The sequence below is a fragment of the Acanthopagrus latus genome, chromosome 10 (genome assembly GCF_904848185.1).
Source record: "Acanthopagrus latus isolate v.2019 chromosome 10, fAcaLat1.1, whole genome shotgun sequence".
Classification (NCBI taxonomy): Eukaryota; Metazoa; Chordata; class Actinopteri; order Spariformes; family Sparidae; genus Acanthopagrus; species Acanthopagrus latus.
The window spans coordinates 17,566,265-17,587,362 of NC_051048.1; the positions used below are offsets into that span (position 1 = coordinate 17,566,265).

Consider the following 21,098-nt stretch of genomic DNA (forward strand, 5'->3'; position numbering starts at 1 on the left):
TCAGACAGTTGCCCCATTTTCGTGGAACTGATTGGGCAATTAAGGTCTCAGTGATTTTAGGTGTGATTGTTCTACATAACATGGTTATTCTCTTTATACCTACGCCAAGGATATCTTAGAATACATGGACTTATAATGGCAGGCTGTTGTCTACATAAATGTACACACAGAGGACACTTTTTATGTATTTACACATATTTCTATTTCGTTTTATACGCACACCAAGGATATTTTAGAATGTATTTTGTCAAGCCTTTGTCTATCAATTAACCATATATACACACAATTATTTTATTGTATAATTGTATCTGGATTCATGTCTCACTTGTGACTGTGATCTCACTGTGACCTTCTGATGAAATCAAGTATATGCTACACACAGGGCGACTGTGGCTCAGGGTTAGAGCTAGCGTCTTGTTATCAGAAGGTTGCTGGCTGGATTCCCCTGGTCTGTATGTCAAAGTGTCCTTGGGCAATATACTGAGCCCTAAATTGCTCCTGATGTGCTGGTCGGCACCTTGCACTGCAGCCACCGCCACCACTGAATGAATGTATGAAATACTGTAAGTCGTTTTAGACAAAAGTGTCTGTTAAATGTAACTGTATATAATAAGCTGCAGTCATGTTTCGCATGCCCGTGTGGGTTTCATCCAGGCGCTCTGGTTTTCTTCCACAGTGAAAAACATGCGGGTTAGGTTAATTACGTGAACCTGATTGTTTGTCTTAGACTGGCACCCTGCCTCCAGCCCAAAGACAGCTGGTGCAGGCTCTTGCCCCCCTGCAAGCGGCTGAAGATAATGAATGAGATTTCAAGTTAGGGAACTCACAAGAGACTGATTAAAAGACAGAATGAGAGCGCCTCTGTGGCTTAAAGGTTGAGAAAGAGACAGTTTGACTTGGGAGCCTTATTGCATGCAATTGCATTTCTCTCCGCCCGTTTCCTGTTGTCTCTCTGCTGTCTGTTATAAAAGCACTGAAATGCCCCCGACACTACTTTTTGTTTGATGCTTCCTGCGTGGTAAACACAAACGTCTTTTAAAACTCCCCGCCCACACTTTGTATCACAGGCCTTCTGTTACGGATGCTGTCTCCGAGCCCGAGCTGCGATCACCCCGAATGATAACTCTAGAGGAGCCATGGAGGACAGTTATTACACAACTGCTTTCACACACCGAGTAGTACTCCTCCTCCTCTGTGACTGGTACGGTGACATTTATGTGTGAAGTTTTGGACTTTCCCTGTAAGCAATAATACCCAACATGGGGTGTGACACAGTGAGATTCTGGCACTGAAAGTGTGTGGCAGAGACACTGTAATCAATCTGAAACTTCATCCTTGATTAGTTCCACCAAGTGAACAGCAGCCGTCTCACAGTGAGCAAAAGCATATCCAAAAGACGTCAATTCAGCATTCACGGGACGTCTGCCGAGGAGCCAGAACTGAAGTGTTTTAGATGTCTTCACTATTGATGTCCAAGTGAGACCAAAGGGCAGCGTCTTGTGGTTCAAAATTAGAAGACTCCAATTTGGACTCACTTCAGCAAAAGTCACAGGTTGGAATTGGACCTTCAGCCTCAACATCAGTACGCAAATTCAAAAACCCTTATACGAGACATACCATGCTTTAATGCTCAGAAAAACACTGTCCTTCAGTCCAGTGCAGCAGCACCTTATTCATCCTCTGTTTTAGCTCCTGTCTCTTTAAGGCCCTTCCTCCTGAATATTCAGTCTACTCTTATTGGTCAGCTCGGACACGCCTGAGCAACAGAAGTTGTTTTTTTTCTTACGTACTAAATTAGCCTAACATGGTGATGTAGCATGATGTCACAAAGCAACGGAATTAAAACGGAATTAAAGGCGGGACTATTGATGAAGCGTTTCAGGAGCAGTGTTATCTGTGGGAGAGGGGAGCTTCTGTCTTCTAAACTTTCACAATCTTTTACATGTACAAGAACCTATACAACACACTGAAATAAAAGAAACAGGAGAAGAATGCTTAACAGGTCTCCTTCAATGGTAACTCATTCCCGTTTTGTCTGCGTTTACTATCAGCTTTACTTAAAAAAGCTTTGGGTGATGAAACCTTCATCATGTAGCGCTACTGGACCAAGGCTGGGTAACCGCTGAAGAAGACAAAAGAAGACAACAATATCTCAGCTGAACTAACTCTCCAACGATCCGCCCAGATGGAGACACAATCTCAAAGATGGAGACTCACCAGCCAGCGTCCCGACCGCCGATCCCAACAGAGCGTGGACGGCCAGCAGGGGGGAGTAGAGCAGAACAGCTCCCACGATGAGGAGGGAGGGCCCCAGGGCTCCACAGGCGAAGATCTGACCCACACCAAGAAAGATGCCACGTGTAACCTGGAGAACAGGGAAGAAGCAGAGGAGGATTTCACTTTTTGAGTCTAATAACAGGACCAATCAGAAAAAAAGACATCACAACAAAATATGTGGAATCATTTCAACTGCTCTCTTCCCAGTCAGCCATTTATTTCTTTGACCAGTCAAACACACACACACTGCTTTTCCGACAGTCAGTGAGAAGTGAAGAGTTTCCATGGCGACGTGATGGCTGCACATTTCCGTCGCTCGTATTTACAAATCATAAATGGTCTTTAATTATATTGCCGCTCTCTGTGGGCGCACGCTCCCGTGTGTGTGTGTACACATGTGCGTGTGTGCACGTGTGTGTGTGTTTGTGCGTGGAAAAGATTGAATACGCTGCCTTGGCGCTGCAGCCGGAGAGCCAACCACAGCACGGTGAGAGCTGAAGACATTAAATATAAATAGGACCGACGTCATCGCCATCTCCGGAGAGAACCAGAGGAGAGTTGAGAGGAGGAGAGACAGAGGGAGGAAATGGAGATGGGCAGAAGAAAAGGAAGGAGGAGAGGGATGAAACACATAAACAAGGGATGAAAATGGGGGGGAAATAGAAAAAGAGGAGGGGGAAAGAGAGGAGAAGTGAATGAGGGGATGAGACTGTAACTGTGACAACAAAATACATGACTTTACTTAGCTGTCCTTGAACATCTGGTTACATATGCTAGTTGTTTACTGTTGAATTGTGAGCAAGGAGAACGAAGAAGGACGAAAAAGGACAGAGGAGATGCAAGTAGGAGAAGGAGGAGGGAGATTTGCATAGCAGAGAGCGAGAGAGAGAAATGGATGGAGACTCGGGGAAAAGAAAGGCAGAGAGATGAAAAGGAGGATTTAGAGGTTTCAGATCTCCCAAGTACCAAACCAAAGGGAATTTATGAAATGAGGGACAGCATTTATAAAGTGAGAGACGGGCAGATGGAGGAGGATTAATCATCCTTTCTTAAAAAGATCCTTTCTTTTTAAGAAAGGATGATTAATCCTCCTCCATCTGCCCGTTGATTGATTGATTGAAGGAGAGAGGTGAGAAAGGGGGAAAAAAATTGAGAGGAAAGAAGGAGAGGAGAGAGAGGAATAATCAGGAGACCGAAACTTGTGGAAAGTCACAATTTAGCGCAAGGGGCGCACTGTGCCACAGGGTGTGATGCTTATTAACAGAATCGCGTGTAAATCTTGACTCTACATTCAGGACGCCGAACAACGCTGAGAGGGTTTAGGCAGCGTGGCTAATCTAGTTTTCACAGTCAGTTCGCAGATCATCGTGCGCAGCAACACACAGCATCCTTTTCCCACTGATGGTGGTTCACTGGCTCCATGCGGTAAACGCTGTGTGCCAAATAAATCCAACAAATTTCAGGTCAGTGCGGACTCTATCACATAGTTTCATGTTAAGCTGCTCTTTTACAGGCTTAATTAGGTATCCCCTTCTCTTTCAGTGTTACGTTCAAGAGAGTTTCTGTTGGAAGATAGAATGAAGCAAGGTCAAATAAAAGACAGAGATGAATGAGTGTTCGACCATAAGAGGACTACGTGAAGTGGGCATACAAAATAAACTTTTAAATGATTACCTTTTATGCTTTGCAGAGATATCTACTTGAAGTTAACATGCTAACCAGCTAGCCCTAGCACGTCCCATTCCAAAGCTGCTGAAGCACCCCAATGGTACTGTACTTACAGGTCTTAGCTAGTACTGCTTCAAATATGAAAAAAACCTAGAAGAAAGCTGTTTGCGGCTCCAGAGGAAGTTGCATGTAATCTGATAAATTGCCTCCGGTGATGTCACTCATTGGCTAAGTTGCATTATGGGTAATGTAGGTGCCGTGTTTGAAAGACAGTTATTCCTCTACTATAACACTCTTGGACTCATCATAGACAGTTTTAAAAGAAATGATTGATAAAGCAGATATGGCCTCATTATCCAAGTTATTCTCATGTGGTACTATGTATGTAGTGCGTATGAATGTAGTTTATATATCAATAAGACTTTCTAATGTCTATTGTATCTGAATATGATGTTTTGTTCTACTTATAATAAGCACATACTCTGAAACTGTAAGTCAATACATATATCCAGTGCTAACAAGTAGTGTTTGTGTACATTCATTACATTTGGAGGAAGACAGAGCTAGTCTGATTCAGATCGCATAATCTCCTCTGCCCGCTCTCAAACAAAAGCGTGTAGATTAGAATCCAGTCACTCCTCAAGCATCCGAGTGCCAGCTGGCTCAGGGAGATCAAAAGCCGACTGCAGCAGCTGTGTGTCCTGATTCCTTTAGCCAAAGTTTAGTGAGAAGCAGCTCAAGGCAACTGCGTTTCATTTAAATTCAGTGGTCGACAGGAACTCTAAATTTTCTTTACAAGGTGTGCCGCATAACACTTTGCATTCTAATCAGGAGCAGATAAATTCAGGCTGAAAGGTTTTGTTGTTGTCGTTTTTCTTCTCCCTGTCTGTACAAAGGTTTTTTTGTTTTTTCAGACTGTGTGTGTATTTCCTGGAAACCTGACTGACTCTCACACTGTTCAAACCTGTACTTCATGTCCATTATCATGCACGATCTCAGTCCACACGGTAACAAAATATAATGCGGCAGATTACAGCAGGCCCCTAGTTTCAATCGCCACAAATTGTTAATTAAAACAGTTTTGGCTGATTATAATTTCCGAACGGGAGCTCCACCGGTGACTGTTGCTAAGTAACTGGTGAGTCATAGCTGGCTGATCTTATACATATTGTGCTCTATCAGTTACTCCGCTCTGGAGACCGCGCCGCAACACACAGAGGATTGATCTTACAATCGCTTTAAAATCTTCATCTTCATCATCGTATCCTGTCACGTCTAACAGTTCCCTCCGAGACTACTAATGAGCTGCACCTGTTTTTGTGATCATGCGGCCCGATGGGGAGTCTCTGTTCAAATATCATTGAAAATGTTACTCTGAGAGACGGGCTCAGAGATGAAATGCTGAAGAAGGCGACAAAAACTGAGAGCTCAAAGTGTTGTTTCCTTCCCACCGGAGCAGGGGAAAGTGCCGCAAAATCAAAGGAGAATAATATATCATAGAAATACATGTAATTACTTATTGTTAACAATTAAAATAAATTCAATTGATTCAAACAAATAAGAAATAAATACATAAAACGAAAAAAATTATTTACCCCATTCAAGCCAATTAAAAAAAAGTTTTAAGCTGTTATTAGACAAGATTTCAAGATGCAGAAGAAGATCATTAGTGTCTGCCCAGCTCTGTGTCACAGTAGAACCTTGGTTTGGTCACGATTTCACTACTCCCCTCTCTCCACATTTTAATTGCTACAGGACGGCTACAGGCGCATCAGTGGCTGAACAACACCAACAACAAGATTCATAATCTTGGCTCTCTGACAGGGGTGACAAAGTAAATGAGTGCATTTACTCAGCCATGGATGCAGCTGTCGTGACTTGCTGCATGTATGATTTAAAATCTATGTAATCTGCCCAAAATGACTCAATTTGTAAGTTACATCGCTGTCATTAGTAAGCACTATATTATTTGATTGCATCTTATCTGTCTCTGAGTCTGGTGTTTGGGCGTGGTGCTCCCTCCCTGACTCTCCTGGCTCTCTGCTGAGTCTGCCCACCTGCTGATCATCCTCTCATCAACCCAGCAGTATCTCTGCCCCGGCTCCTGAACCACCTGATGCCGGATCGTTTGCTCAGCTTCAGTGGTAGTCAGACTTTGTCTCTCCAGAGCAGTGTGAATCTGAGTAACATCCCTTGTGTTGATTCCTTGTTAATATTCATTGTGCTTTCCTGTGAGTCATACTGGTTCATCTCCTGCCTACCAGCCTGCCAACCCCCAAGGTAACTCCAGCCTGCCCATGCATGGCCCCTGCCCGACTCTGCCATTCATCATGGCCACTGCGCCCTCTTTTTCTTGACTGGTTGAATTCCCTGTTACTGAGTGGAATCAGTCCAGGACTGTACTTAGGTACAGAAGTTGTTGGGCAGCCTTACCTCGACTGTAAGGAGCTTGGTGTCATTGGGCTCCAGCGCCCCCGGTGGCATCACCGTGTGGTGCGGGAAGTACGGGTTGTTGGGGCCGGTGCAGAGGAGGTAGAGGAGGATGGTGATGTTGAAGGGAAACACAGACACAGGCAGGTCCCAGCGGTCCAACAGGGAGGACAGACCGCTGTACAGAAAGACACTGGAGAGAGTGGAGGTGCTGATCACTTTTTTTAAAAAAAAAAGCATTATATCCACATCGTAATATCTGCAGACAGGCGTTCATATTCATACTAACTGCAGAGATCTGCATTTAGGAAGCACCCATTATACATTTTCCATGGGGCTCTGTGGTGAGTGGAGGGCCACTGGTATATTTTCTTCAGCTTTTCAGTTTGCAATATTCACTGGAGTGTTTCTACTGTTTCTTACAATCGCTCTGTGGCAGAAAAATCTCCAAAAAACATAACATTGAGATTAAATCAGGAGGCTTTATATAATACATTTTACAATCAGGGCAACAGCTGATGACTATTTATATCATTAGCTTGTTTAGTCATCAGTTTTATAGATTCACTGTGTTTCCTGAAAAGAGTCAAAACAACAGTCCAACAACCTGTAATAATAAGTTAACTATCATATATGATTAAAAAAAAACAATCTTCCCACTTATTTTTTTCTAGAACAAGATATGATCTGTGAATTATAATTTGGATGGCTGAAAAAACTTTTAGATGGTGATTCAAACGTCAATGATAAGATTAAGCAATAGCGATCAGACATTCTCTTGTCCAGATGAGGATCTTTGCTTTTTTCGTCACTGGATGGGACAAACAGATGCATCAGGATCCGACGGTGACTCGAGTTCTCGCATGGACTCGGGGTGTTTGGGAGCAGGCAGAGGGTAACATTGTTATTTTGTCATGCTGTGATGGAGATTGTTTTATGGAATTTCAGCTCGGTTTGGTCAAACATCTGCTCAAATAAAAAAAATAAAAAAAATCGACAGACTTGGTCCTTGGCTAGGAAAGATATCGCTGAGCCTGCCCATCACCTGCATTCAGAACACACACTGCTCCCATCAGGTAGGTCCGAAAAGGATCCAATTAAATGCAGGAACAGATACCTGAATGGGTATAAAAAGGGCTTTCATTCCAGTCAGTCAATCTGCTAAACTCACATAAGGACATAAGGAGGATGTGAAACAAGGGCCTTTGTGCATGTATTGCACTCATGTCTGCACTTGTCTGTTAAGCATTATAGTGTATGCACAGCATGTATTAGCAGGCAGCGCTTCATGTACTTGAATGGCAACACTGCACTTCTCTCTGATATGCAATTTTTTTATCATGCGCAGCGCAAACTTCCTTTGGGATGAATAAAGTAATATTGAACCTTGATAAGCCATTCGAGTAATTTGAAAGCGCTACAGGCCTTAGTGCAAAAAAGACGTCAAAGAAACACTTGAGTGAGGTGCTTCAGGTGCACCCTTCTGTTTCTGGAGTGCTCTTATTGCCTTGGATGGTAGAAAAAGCTCAGGGAGTTGGGGAAGTTAACTAGAACTACATTTGTGAAACCACGTAGCTCGCCTTTCGATCCTTGAAGCCTTCATTAGGAATGAATAATGGGATCATCGTTGCTGGGGGAGAAAAAACAAAACAAAACCCTACAACCGCTGTCCTCACCGACCATCAAGTACCAGCTGGTGTTTTCCTGCCACCGGCCTCAGGAGACAGGCCATACAGCTTGGTGGACCAGAGCGAGAAAAGACGACACTGTACCATAAAACTTACTCTAAAATGCGATGTCAAGGTGAGATTCATGCTTTAACAGCAGCATGTATTCCATTCGTTTGTGAGACTTCAAGGATGAAGGCAAACTGATTATTTTGTCAAATAGCTTGGATGAACAGCAGAGCGCAGCCGGTTCCCAAAGTGCTCCTGTGGGAGTCATGCGACTTCTCCTTTTAACAAGGACAATAACCATTCCCTCGCTAAACCACGTAGTTTCAGTGCCATATCAGACAACATTAATATGAATTATTTTTACAATATTGAAACATGGTGACCAGATTCAAAGAGTTGTGAAGCACCGGCCTATTGACCCCATTCACACGGTGGCCATTTTCCTCTGATGTCATGCTCGGGATGGGAGGATTGAATGCTGGAATAACGTTATGCTGCTGTGATGTGTGTTGGATGGACATACGTCCTCCGACAAATTGTTATCATTTCATCACTTTCTGGTTGAGCAGAAATTGAAAAATTATTTTAATATCTGGAGGGAAATTGGGCCCTACAGCTAATGTTAGCATTCAACCGCTTCCTGGCTAACATTAGGGTTTGATTTCATCCAATGTGTTTCACTTCCAGGCTTAAATATATATTTCCATGTGTTAACATTTTAGACATCATTATGCCTTTCCCTATCATATTGCGTAACGCGTTAACTAGGAAGTGCTTGAATGCTAACATAAGCTGTTGTCCAACAGAAGCTGATGGGTCATCAAATATGTTGTTTTACTTTGAAATATGGCCCTACAGTGGCGTGCACAGACTTTTTGAAGTGCAGGGGCGAAAATACAGTGTGTTATCGCTACTGAAGAGGGCATTTTAGGACGTGTTTTGACTCCTAAGAGGGCACTTCAGCACACGTTTTTATCTTTAGCGTGCGTTTTTCAACTATTGGGCCACGAGTGACCACCCTGCGCTTTAACTATCTGTTGTTTTTTCAGTCGCTGATCAATCTGGAAGCAGTGAAATGGTAACGACTTGTCGGATTCCCTATTCTTGTAAGACGGCTTGCAGTCTGGAACACAGCCATACCACACTTGATCTTCCCAACCTGAGCATGATGTCAGAGGAAAATGGCCGCCGTGTGAATATGGTCAATTGAGCTACAGCACGAGTGGCATATGTGTGTATAGGTGTGGGCGAGTGTGTGTCTTACCATGTCGCCGACCCCAAGCAGGCGGGCACTACCAGCCACCAGTACCAGTCTCCAGCCGAGCTGAACACTCCCATCAGCAGGGACACCAACATGCCGTTGAAACCGTGCAGACCTCCTGACACCTCAGTGCTACATGCACGCACACAGCACAGGACAGGAAGATTCACATATCAATTACCTTCCACATTTAAAACAAAAGAGGACAACATCGCTGTAATGAGGTGATGTACGGTAACACTGTAAGAATGATCAAACACACATTAGAAAAGCTTTTTAGGGCTCCACATCAAACAAACTCTTCTGGTGTTTTAATAAGCAGAGGCTCCCAGTCGACACTAAATGTATTCAATGTGTCAGATTTAAAAACATTAGGGGCAGTTCAGCAGGATCTATTTTAAGATATTAAAACAAGGTTGCATATTAACATATTATACTGTGCGAGGCATAAATATTGGGACATTAATTAAAAGGGGAAACTACTAGGCAGTGGGGGCGGGTGAGCGCAGGGGTATCAGTCACGGAGCTGTTATTCTCATGAATTCTAAGCAGAGCCCTCAATCAACTTTAGTCATAAGATCGCACAAATCATAGGCTGGTGTTACAGGGTCGGCTCCCAAGCACCAGAAGTCTTTACCAGGACATTTGCCTGCTGTGTAGCCCCCAGATTTTTATACATGTCGCTGTAAATGTGCACTTTTTCGAGCTGATTGGTGTTCCACCTGTCCTGCCCCATGATCACAGCTGTAAGCGTAGAGACCAGTACACCCAGAGTTCCCAGCAGGCCCTGCCAGGGGGAAGCCCAGAACAGCGCAGCCAAGATGAGAGCACCACTCAGCGGGTTGTTGGCTAGTATCACCCTGGTCACCCCTCTCAGTCCCGACACCGCCAGCTGCAGCACAAACAGCTTGTCTGAGGACACACAAAGTAAACATTTCACACATTTTCCTTGGCAGCATTGTCCCCCCCAAGGACCTCTCTGGAATAGAAATATTTCCATCCCACTTCTCTCAGAACGCAGTAAACAAGGACCTAAAGAGGGCAAAGCACAGAACAAAACTTGTTTCTCTGTTCAGCTTCTTAAAGCAAAGACAAGCTTTTGTAAAAAAAAAGAAAAAAAAAAGATGGGAGTTTAATGATGTTGGAGGAAGGAGTAGTATGATGATATTATGATTACATCTGCATATTTTGATGGCTCTGTAAACATTTCACACTCATTTATGATTATGGTGGTTTAACACATTTCAAGTGTTTGGAGAGCTTCCTCTTTCTGCAAAATTTTGTAATTAATCACAGGACGAGAGGCATCAGACCTGATGAATTATGCATTATCCGAGCACATTCGATAAAGGTCAGACAATACATCACTTTTTTTTTTTTTACTTCTGAGATAAGAAGAAATACTTCTTTAAGAAATAACAGTGCATTGTGAGAGTTTTCCTACCCTGCATGTACTTATCCAAGTACCCCATGTCCCCAGCACACAGCAGCAGGCTGTTCAACACACGCCGACGGATGCTGGCACGACTCCCGCTGGCCTCCCCCACCTCTGCTTTGGCATCCGTCCACATCCCAGCAGCTGCTCGACCACCCCACTTTAAAAGTGATGAATAAGTGGAGCAATGTTGGGAAAACCCCAGAGATCCTCTGTGCTTCGTTGCGTCTTCTTGTTTTTCACGCTCCCTTGCTCCTTCCCCCCCTCCCTTCACACTCCCCTCTGGTGAGGTTTAAGGGGGTTGACCGATCAACATCTCCCCCTTCCAGAGGAGAAAACATTTCACAATCACCTCGCTCTTCTGTCCTTGCTTGCTCTCTTCCCCTCCTCCCCCACTGTGACATCTCTTCACCCATTGTTTGTCCATGTAAGCTACTCATCCACTTTTTTATTGCAGCTTGCGCATGTTTGTCTTTCCTGCAATGGGCTTTGCGTTATCTCAAGATTTTGCCAAAAGGTGTAATGTATAACCTCGCTATCTCCGCTGCTTTGTGTCCTGTGTGAAAACCTTCGCAGGAGAGTCAAAGAGCGCTTGAGACGCCGCTGATTCTTTGATAACTTCTGAGATTTTACTTTTGACTTTCATTTTTTCATTTTTCATTTGACAGTTTTAACAAGCTCCACAACTCCTGTTTTGTTCCCGCTTTAGGAACAGGTGAGAGCATCTTATTCAAAAACAGCTTTTGTAGGCACCTCTGACTCTTGTTGTCAACAAGTGACTCCTAGCTCACTGAATGACCCGAATAACGGAAAAGATGCTCTGATTCCACTTCCGCTTGAAATAAAAACCCCAAAAATGGGACTCCGGAGAAGTGTGTGTGTGTGCGCATGCATGGCAGTTGGTGCACATCCATTAGCGCACTGGAAGTGCGGCGAGTGAACGGCAATAACAGCATGTCAGCCAGCATCGTAGAGAGAATCTTTTCACCGTCTGAGCCACTGCAGCGGGGATTCAAAGGCCTTGTTTTTGCAGGTGGAAACTGCTGCACCATTCAAGAGCCCCTGACAGCTTATCCGTCTCTCTCTCTTGCTCTCTCTCTAGCTTCCTCTCCGTCCCTCGCGCTATCCGTTCTTTATCTGCTTCAATAAATACATCCGTCTCCCTCCGTCTGCCTCTGCTCCTTGGCTCAGTCGATCAACCACAGGCTGTGAGGCTGCGGAAGAGAGCTGCAGATGGACACACACGCCAGAGTGGGCTGTAGTGACAGGGAGGAGATGCAGGTAAGTGTTAGGAAATGAAATCACACCTGACCTGCAAGTGTGCTGGTTTTGGTAAGGCAAAACACATGGACACACTCAGCTGCGCATACATGTCACATTACGGACAGGTTAAAGGTCACTGACTGCACAAATACAGCACAGGAGCCGTACAGTGATGCAGACAATACTGTGGTTTATCCTTATCTGACAGCACTGATCACTGTGAGATGATGACTTGACTTGAAGACCTTTCTTATAAAAAACAACAAAAAACAGAAACAACACTAATGCAAACTTAGAAGACGGCGCGTAATTCAAAAAGAGCACGCATGCAGTGCACAATTCAGAAATTCCCCCGCCTCCTCCGGTCCACTGCTGGAATGTTGTCTTACATGCAGATGCCAGTAAAAAGACAGACAAGACTATTGTCTCTCTAATGGACTACACAACTGTCCTCACTGGTCATGTGACTTCAAGTGACTTGTAGCTGCAAAACAAAATGACGTAAAGTCTACTGAAATAGAGACTTCTGCCTTCAAGTTTTTCTACTTTTGAGTGTCACGGTGCGCAGAAATTGACCCAAATGCTGGAAAACCAAGAACTGAAAAAGAAGAAAATAGAGAGAGACTGGTAGTAGAAGACACGGGAACAGGCTCATGAGAACAAAACAGACAAACTGATAAAGGCAGCAGGAGGCACTCATACCACATACACAAGGGGGGATTAAGAATTTCAAAAATAAAACAGGAAATAACAGAACCACAAACTCAAACTACGACACTGAGTATCCTTAAGTAACCCAAAAATTACGATAAGTACGAATTTTGGTTTTTAAACATCCATCCATCCATCGTCTGTAACTGCTTTATCCCTTTTCATGGGGTTGCGGGGTGTTGCTGCTGGAGCCAATCCCAGCTGTGTCCAGGTGAGTACAGGGTACTCCCTGGACAAGTTACATTTATTTATTTATTCTACTGTTTTATTCAAACAGTCACGTCAACATGTACTATCACCATGCAGATTTTTCTCTGATTTACTATTTTGTTCTCACTTGCACCACTCCACTGCCTCTAATAAAGTACAGAAGACCGAACCCTGCGCATTGAATATCATTGTCACATTAACTGTTCAGAAGCCTGGAGACGCTGGGGATTGAACCACATATTTAACCCACTGCTAAATTCACATTACATGAGCCAAATGAATGCATTTTCTACACTCTAATGTCTCTTCAGAGCAGTGATACAAGGTATGACTGCTGTGCATGTCACCTGGTTTCAAGTCTTTCAAAAAGCATGACTGGCACGCCAAAATCGCCAAAATCCACGAGAACAGAACAACGCGGAACAACCAGCTACTGCTCAGTGCTTCAGAGGGTTCACAGTGTTATTCACAAATATTATTTCATTAACCTCAGGCTAATTTTAAATAAGACAACTAGATAGCAATCCATAAACCAACATGAACATTTGGATTAGTTCAGAAAAACTCCCTAAAGCCAGTGAAATATCTAATTACTGAACTGGCTGAAAGAATCCAATCTCCAAAGCAAATGAAGCACGAGGCCCTGATAACATCACAAATGAGGTGTTGGAATTACAGCCCATCTGGACTTCAAGATGCGATTTTCACACCGTTCATCATGGCACTTAGTGCCAGACTTTTCCCAGAAGTCAACAAAAAAGGGCTTTGCATCTCAGAACACTTCCTCAATGCGTAAACATTGACTTACTTGAACTCCTCGGGGGATGTTCGGGTCACGAGAGTTGCGGCTGATAACACACTGATGACACTAGGATACTGCGTTATCTAGAGGAGAGCTTGAAGAGAGAGAGAGAAAAAAAGAGTCATCCTTTCCATTTCATTCCATGGTGATGAACATTTCTGCCATTGTTCATTTTCTACCTCTCTCTCTCTCTCATTCGTTTACCCTTCCTGTTGTTAAAAATGCACGGTGGAAACAACACACACACACTTTATTTCATTCAGGTTAGGATGATACTAGATAATTGAATCAGAGCATCACGCAGCACCGCAGAGTCAAGGTGAGCTGCCGAACATCATCCCGCCTTGACTGCAAACCGCTGATACATCACAGTCGGAACACCCACCAGAGCTTTTGGAAAAACTTCCTGTCTGGATCATCAGAAAACTTCATGTCTGGTGTATCACTGGGAGTCTGCAGGTACTGAATACAAATTTGAGTTTGGACCAAAATGAAACTAACTCTCACCCTCACATATTAACCAGGAGAAGCTAAATAAAATATCGAGTACCCTCCAGTCAGTAATGTGCTCTGCTTAGTGTCGCTGACCTTCGACATGTGGAAGGAAGTTTGTGCATAGTTTGAAACTAGAGGACTGTTTTCACATTTGTTTGCTAAAGGGGGGGGATGTTTCTCTGTGCTCATCCTGAAAATTAACAAAGATTCCATGCTGGTTTATGCTGGTTAGTGCTGGTTTAGCGGGTGGACCAGCATGATGAAGCTGGTCCTCCAAGCAAGGTCTCATTAATCATGCTGGCCTACCAGCTCAGTCCTGCTGGTGTAGTTGTTGATGAGGCATCCAATCACCAGCATGCTGGGCAGGGAACACCTGTGCCTGAAATGTCAGGTGGTTGGCTTATCTTATTAGAATTTTAACAAACAAGGACATATGTATTCCTATAGAAAAGTGGGAGGTTAAGTAGCTTTTTCATGGATGGCAAAATGAGGCTGTGTTTGAAGGTGAGACATCAGGGATATTTAGGTTTGTTGTGAAATCCGATATTCCAGGGTATAATTAGCCGTTTCTGACTATTTGTGATTTTGGCATTATATTTCATCTTAAAACTATTTACTCTGTGTCATTATTTTCAGCACAACCTCACATGTGTGACTATACATTTATTTATTTTATTTTGACATACTATATTAACACAATGGACCTAAAAACACACGGTAAAAATATGACATCCGAGTAGAAAAAGTTACTTTTTTTTTTACTGTGAAAACCACAAATATGTTTAACAAACCATTTTTATAACTTATAATGCAAATACAAATAGTTGTTTGTTAAATATGTGCATACATTTAAAAAATGTTCAAAGTTATATGTAACTATTTACATTTAAATGCTCATTAAACAAAAAACCGACTCCACTACACACTAAACACATTACACACTAACTACACGCTCCAAACACGCTAAATGTCACAAATATTTCAACTCTCAATATCGCTGGCTGTCTCTACACCGACCGTCGTTGCCTGTCAATCATCCGCCTCCGTCCCACCCACAACTTCCGCTGTTCCTCAACAACCAAACTTGCTGCTTAGGTACACTTCGTGACAAAAGCCCGTTTTTACCATTTCTTCCTGCACCAGACACAAAGCAAACGTGACGGCAATGTTCGCGAAAAAGCGTGGCGGACATTATTTACCTTCAGTCCGGTTGTGGACCTGCCAGTGCGTCCGTCGACTCGGGAGGTGGGCCGTGTGGGGGAGGGCTAGCAGCTAGCAGCTAGCTACACAGGAACATCCACAGAGTCCACGTTGTTGTCCTCGCGTGTCCGGATCTCCTCAGACCGGAACAGACGCGGTCCGGACTCCTTTAGTCTCATTAATTCACAACAGTCAGTTTAGATGCACAGAACTGGACCGGACCACCGGCAAAATCCCGGTCCAGCTCGTGCTACTCTAGGTGTAAATCGTTTGTTTCTTTAGGTATGTCGTGGAACTGAGCTCTGCAGTGATTAGCTCTGGTGCACAGGTGGCTATGGTGTGCAGTGATTGGTTCTGGTGTGCAGTGATTGGTTCTGGTGCGCACATGACTATGGTGGCTATGGTCAACACTGCTAAGGGAATTCCTGAAGCATTTAAGAAAAATTTTATTAACATTATCATTGTAGTCCAAACAAATGCGAAGTTGCACACCCTTGAACCAAGCAGCAGCCATGTTCAAACTCTCAGATCAGTCTGATCCTGACCTGCAGAGATATTTGAGGCACACATACACACACAGGCACACACAGACAGAGATTCCTTGCTTATAGAGAGATGTGTGCACAAAATCAGAATAAGTAATTATTTTGTGTACATAAAAAAGAAAAAACAAAACAAAACATAGAATTGTTTACTTGTAAGAGAAACAGGAGCAAAAAACAAAGTTTATTTATATTACATTTATATTTTTGTATATTTAGTGCAGTATTTACAGTTTGTTTTGGATGCCCTCAAACGACCCCAAAATCTTGCAGGGTTGAAGCTTGTGTTCAATAAACTTGGTGTACTGTGACAACCTCACTGACTCACTGACTTTCACAGCCAACCTCACTCCTCCTCATACTCTGCAATATGAAATAAGTTATAGTCACATCCCATGCCACCAGCACACCAGCACCAGCATGGGATGCACCAAACTACAACATATGCTGGTCTTGCTGGTTTTTACCAGCAGGGTGGCCATTGTGCTAAAATGTGTTTTCATTGCAATGTGTGAACTATCGTGCTCTCTGCAACTCTGGACGCTTTAAGCCAAGAATAGATTAAGACCAACATTGAAATTATTTGTTGCTAAATGTTACATGATTCATATATTTCGGTTTATGTTATCTCTGTGACTTTTCTTCTTTCTAAAATGGATATGGTGTTTTTGTTTTTGTTTAAAAAAGGGTTACAGTTCTTGCACAGTAAATCTAATGTGGAAGTAGGCCTAAATGATGTTCAATTAAAGCAGATAGTCAACACCTTTTACTACTGCATTGTCGGCTTTGCCGGTACAGAGCCAGTAAAACAACAAGTGGTTCATAGTTACCGCTTACCACCTTGACAATTAAACTTCTTGTCAGAAATGCTGACTCAGCGCTATGGAAATCTATGCACACACAGGGATACAAACTAGAGTCAAGCCGATCAGTGGAGCTGGAGTCTTGCTCAGGTAACTTTAGTAGATTTCCTTGTCTTGGCCTGCTGGGATCAGACCATGGACCTGCTCCTTTTCCAGGAGGGTTAATTTGATGTCATTTTGTTTCTCCTCACCACAAAGACATCTTTTTTTTTTTTTTTTTTTTTTTAAATCTAAGCTGTATTTATTTCCAAGGTGAAACTTGACCTTACAGATATTGATCTTAAAATGTAGCACCATAAGAAGTGAGAGAATACAGACGGCCTTCCTTCTATTGTTTCCTGACATACCAGTCCGTCCAATCATTGTACTTGCGAAGACATTTTTCCCCTGCTAACAATCTTGGAGTGCCCTCACACAGGCACCAGCATCTTAATTAACACCGTCTTTTCAAACTGAAGTGTCACTGCGATAGGCTCTCCTTCTTCACAGTCTATTAGTGAAGGCATCGGAGAGTAAAAAAAAAAAAAACAAACAGAGGAGGTGAAGGAGTGATGGAGGGGATCATTCATGCTGCTTCATGAGTGGAGCTTCTTTCTCCTTCATGGCCTTCTCACCATTCCAGCAAAACAGTCCCTCAGCTCTCGCTCTCGTTGCCACCTGTTACATTGATCTTCTCATGCAGCTCCTCTTTCTCTCTGAACATACAGGTTTCTCTCAGTACATACAGGTGTGTGTGTTGTAATATGCAGTTTTCTTTTCACTTGTGTATTTTCTCTGTCATTTCAACATGTTTGGGCCATAAATGTGCATTATGGGCCGTGCCAAACAGGGATCTGGCACGTCATCAGACTGTACAAATACATGTAGGTTGACTGAAGTATCCAATCTTTTCTTACAGTTTTATATATACAAAAATGGTGTACATTTTTAAAATAATAAATAGTACTTTGCAAGCTTTTGGGGTAAGAATTTTAAGTCAGTATCTAATAATCTTAAATTACAATTAGATTAAATTAAACTATGCACTTTGATTTAATATCTCATAAATTTCAGTTGCCTATACATTATAATCCTGGCATGCTATCTCATCATGTTATCATGGGGTAAAAGTTCATTTGTAACACAACATTTTGACTTATCCCAAAGTTCAAATGTAACATTTTGTAATTTAATCTTAAAACTGCATTTTTTATTCTGCTTATGTTGACAGTCTCGTAGGTTTGACTTAAAGCCGATCTGAAAAAAAAAAAAGATGAGTGTCTTAAAATATTTAGTCAGTGTCTCAACTGACGATGTGAGTTAGTTTAGATTCGCTGGTTTGACTTCCTAGCACTTACATCGCAGCTTTTTAACAGTTTTGTTCTGACAAACATGGGCCATCATGTAGCGGTCACGTCTCCTGTTCAAGCAAATGAACACAGATTCTAGAGTCCAACATTTTGAACACCACCTCAGGCTGAATCTGACAGCGTGTCGTTGCACCGCTGCATCGCGCACCATGTCTGTGATCTCAGTGTCGCGTTTGCTCGGGCTGAATACTGACATCCATCATCTGAGATGGACCTGTTCAAGCTTTTACGCCCTCTGAAGTTCACTCCTCTGGAAAAACAAATGATTACCCAGTAGTGACGATGACTCAGGCATTATGATTATCAAATATTCATATTTACATCAAACCTCGCAACTAACAGCTATTAGCTACTCACAGAGGGACAAACACGCAAAGCATGTCAATTACATTATCAAGATGGATTGTTTTATACATTCAGACACACTCACTGACTCTAAAACTAGAGTCAGTGAGTGTGTCTGAATGTATGTATGTATGTATTACTGATCAGCAATAGTCAGTGTATAGATGCTGCAGTAGGAGCCTGTATACTCAGTGCTGGTGGATGGTGACTGACTCCACAGCTACAGTAAATATAGTCTGGTGCGGACAGATATAGGAGGGTTTTTAAATAAAGCCCAGTCCTACTCTGTATTTCTCCTTCCACGTCCGCTTCCACGTTTGGCTGTGCAGAAATGACGACCGCCGAACACAATCCAATCGAATTAGAAAACGGCATGAGAGGAAACAGACAACATGGGGGCGGCGAGTCACTGCTGTGGTTTGTGACTCACCACCGGAGACCACTGAGCTCCTCGTCGGGCCGCGGAGCACAAGCTGTGCCGTGCATACGACTCGCACGGAGGTTTCACACTGGAATGAACCTGTTGAACCGCAGCGACACCAGGGATGGAAAAGAGAGTGTCGAGCCACGGGAGTGTCGACAAGTAAAAGCTCTTCAGGGCTTCTCGGTGGTCTGTCTTGTCATTTGAATGGTTCACGATGTAATTATGGTAAGATTAAAAAGAGCAATTTGAATTGGTTTAATTTTTCAAAATCAGTACACCCTTTGAGGCCCTTTGTGTCTGCATGCATTTAATTTGAAGTGTAGCTCAGACCAAACACCTTTTTGAAATCAAAATGTTTGATTGCTGAGGAGGCCCACTGCCTTAAAAACCACGCGGGTCCGCTGCCAACAAATTTGATTCATGGTGAGCATCCATTTTGAAATATTTACTCAGCTCAGGTGCTACAGCACGTGTCCCATAAACAGAGGCTTTGACAGGAGTCTGACCTGTGGCGCTTTTGGCAGCTGTCATCTCCATTTCCTGTCATCGCTCTAAGCTGCCCTGTCAATGAAGCCGTGAAAAGAGAAATCTCCAGCTGCAACAGTTGCGACAAAAACCCGGTATTCCTTTTTAAGCCAAAACAGGATCTTTTCCCCACACCATTCATACAGTACATATTGAAATTTGTACGAAATGTATCGGATCGCGGTCACGTTACATGTTTGACACATGACTTGAGTAAATGTTTCAGCATTTGTGTCTGTTTTGACAAAAATCTAGCGCTTTGAACCAAGACTTTTTCGAACCCTGGCCTTAAAGGTTGGAAAAGCAAATCACCAGGAACGTGCTCACACAGAAAAACAAAGCTTACACAGCCACTCTTTTTGACTTCATCTGGGGCTGAAATGGAGTGTGTGCAGCAAAGTTAATATCAGCTGAAGGCCCCACTTCACCTCTCAGGATTAAAAATTCCCAGTGGCAAAACTGAACTAGACTTTTTCAGACGGCATCTACTGAAGCGCCCTTGAGCTATCACATCAGTCCGACAGCTTGTGGTGTCGATGCTGAAGCAGTGTCCAAATGCAAAACAGTAATGTAAATGAAAGTGACATGAATGCAAAGTGAACTGCTCTGATCCAGCTGAAAGGTGTCAGGTGTCCCGATAGTTCCCGCTCCTTTCCCTCACTTGGGGACCCCCAGAGTGGATTCAGTTTCCATCTCTCTGAACGTGTCCTTGAACATGACACCAATCAGAGGTACTCTGGCCGACCCTGTGCAACCCATAAATGTTTGATGCCCTGTAGAACTGATCACATAGTTCAATTTGTTGGTGCAGCACTCTGCAGCCCACCGCAGAGACACCCGAGGTCCAATCCATGCTGCATTTTACGACTCTGCCTCATGAGTTTTACCCTCCGTTTGTTTCACCTCAGCTGGCATGCACAAAGTTATGATCTTGATCCTTGTACTGCGGGTATAACAGGTAATCGAGACAGGTTCTCTCTCTATTTAAAGAAACACAAACAGACTGGACAATCTGGTACTTTCATTCAAGTGTTTATTCTTCCAATAAATCTGTACGCGTGCTGTTAGCAATTAGACTTTCCTCAATCCAAACGGCTGCGTAACAAAACATATCAAGATGTTTGCCTGCGCCTTCCGAGGCTTGAAGGCTCGATATGATGTCCTTGATCTTAAAATAGTTCTCCATTGAGTTTATGTCAGCCGTTTGATCTCTGCCTGTAAAAGCAGCAGTTTTTCGGTGAAAGCTTGACAGGGATCTTGGGATGCTCGCTCCCCCAAAAGGCTGCGTGTTAGATCAGCATTTTATCTCCCTTCCTCCGAGCTGCCGCTCGAAAAATAAAAGCTGAATGGAAATAAATAAATAATCCGGCGGCTGGTTAGGAGAGAACTCACATCCTCGGTTGTGTCTTTTTAATTTGCTTCCCGTGTGTTTTCGGCTTGTTTATTCATTTCACAGCCAATTTGAATCCGAGGAGCTGATATGAATACAAAGTTCTCACTTCAAAAAACCCCCCCAAAAAACCAAAACACATATGGGGGAATTATAGAGAGAAGGCTGACGGAGGAATTTCAAGACAGTTTTATTGCTAAGGTTTATTGCCCCTGTGGGATGACCAACACCT

The 21,098-nt window shown here is 43.2% G+C and overlaps 1 protein-coding gene across 4 annotated transcripts in view; it reads right to left on the minus strand.

Annotated features, from left to right (window-relative positions):
• si:dkey-183c6.7 (urea transporter 2) overlaps positions 1-15,755 on the minus strand; it is a 28,651-nt gene extending 12,896 nt beyond the window's left edge. Inside the window, exons 1-7 of one of the 4 annotated variants that reach the window (XM_037113384.1) lie at positions 15,428-15,753; positions 13,740-13,827; positions 10,757-12,003; positions 10,035-10,224; positions 9,316-9,444; positions 6,379-6,568; positions 2,218-2,365 (exon numbers count right to left, since the gene is read on the minus strand). In XM_037113384.1, the coding sequence (XP_036969279.1) occupies positions 2,218-2,365; positions 6,379-6,568; positions 9,316-9,444; positions 10,035-10,224; positions 10,757-10,883 (784 nt within the window). In that variant the 5' untranslated portion in view covers positions 10,884-12,003; positions 13,740-13,827; positions 15,428-15,753. Of the gene's footprint in view, positions 1-2,217; positions 2,366-6,378; positions 6,569-9,315; positions 9,445-10,034; positions 10,225-10,756; positions 12,004-13,739; positions 13,828-15,427 lie in introns of all 4 variants that reach the window. The other 3 variants (XM_037113386.1, XM_037113385.1, XM_037113387.1) reach the window with 3 other exon arrangements.
• Between the last annotated feature and the right edge of the window lie 5,343 nt (positions 15,756-21,098).